The sequence below is a fragment of the Myotis brandtii genome, unplaced genomic scaffold, assembly GCF_000412655.1.
Source record: "Myotis brandtii unplaced genomic scaffold, ASM41265v1 scaffold334, whole genome shotgun sequence".
NCBI lineage: Eukaryota > Metazoa > Chordata > Mammalia > Chiroptera > Vespertilionidae > Myotis > Myotis brandtii.
In genome coordinates this window covers 673016-673349 of record NW_005362885.1, presented here as the reverse complement: position 1 = coordinate 673349, position 334 = coordinate 673016, and the positions used below count along the sequence as shown (strand labels likewise).

At 63.2% G+C, this 334-nt stretch overlaps 1 protein-coding gene across 1 annotated transcript in view; it reads left to right on the top strand.

The window, feature by feature from the left end:
• Window positions 1–158: 158 nt before the first annotated feature.
• The window catches only part of MIB2 (mindbomb E3 ubiquitin protein ligase 2), a 4790-nt gene continuing 4614 nt past the window's right edge, over window positions 159–334 (top strand). The window contains exon 1 of the mRNA XM_014543770.1: window positions 159–331. Within this exon, the coding sequence (XP_014399256.1) occupies window positions 231–331 (101 nt within the window). The 5' untranslated portion in view covers window positions 159–230. The remainder of the gene's footprint in view (window positions 332–334) is intronic.

Below are 334 nucleotides of genomic sequence, written 5' to 3'. Positions count from 1 at the left end.
CCTGCATTTGCTTGTCCTGTTGGTGGCCTTTCTGTAAATGGGGCCGTGGCGGGTACCCGCTGTCCACCCGTCAATCACTGCACCGTCTGTTTGCTCCGTCAGCCTTGCTGTCTGACCTTCCACTGCTGCCTGGAGCCAAGTCCACTCGTTGGTCTGACCCTGCCCCGCCCCCAGGCGTGCGGCACCCCAACATCATCTGTGACTGCTGCAAGAAGCACGGGCTGCGGGGCATGCGCTGGAAGTGCCGCGTCTGCGCCGACTACGACCTGTGCACGCAGTGCTACCTCAACAACAAGCACGACCTGGCGCACGCCTTCGAGCGCTACGAGACCGC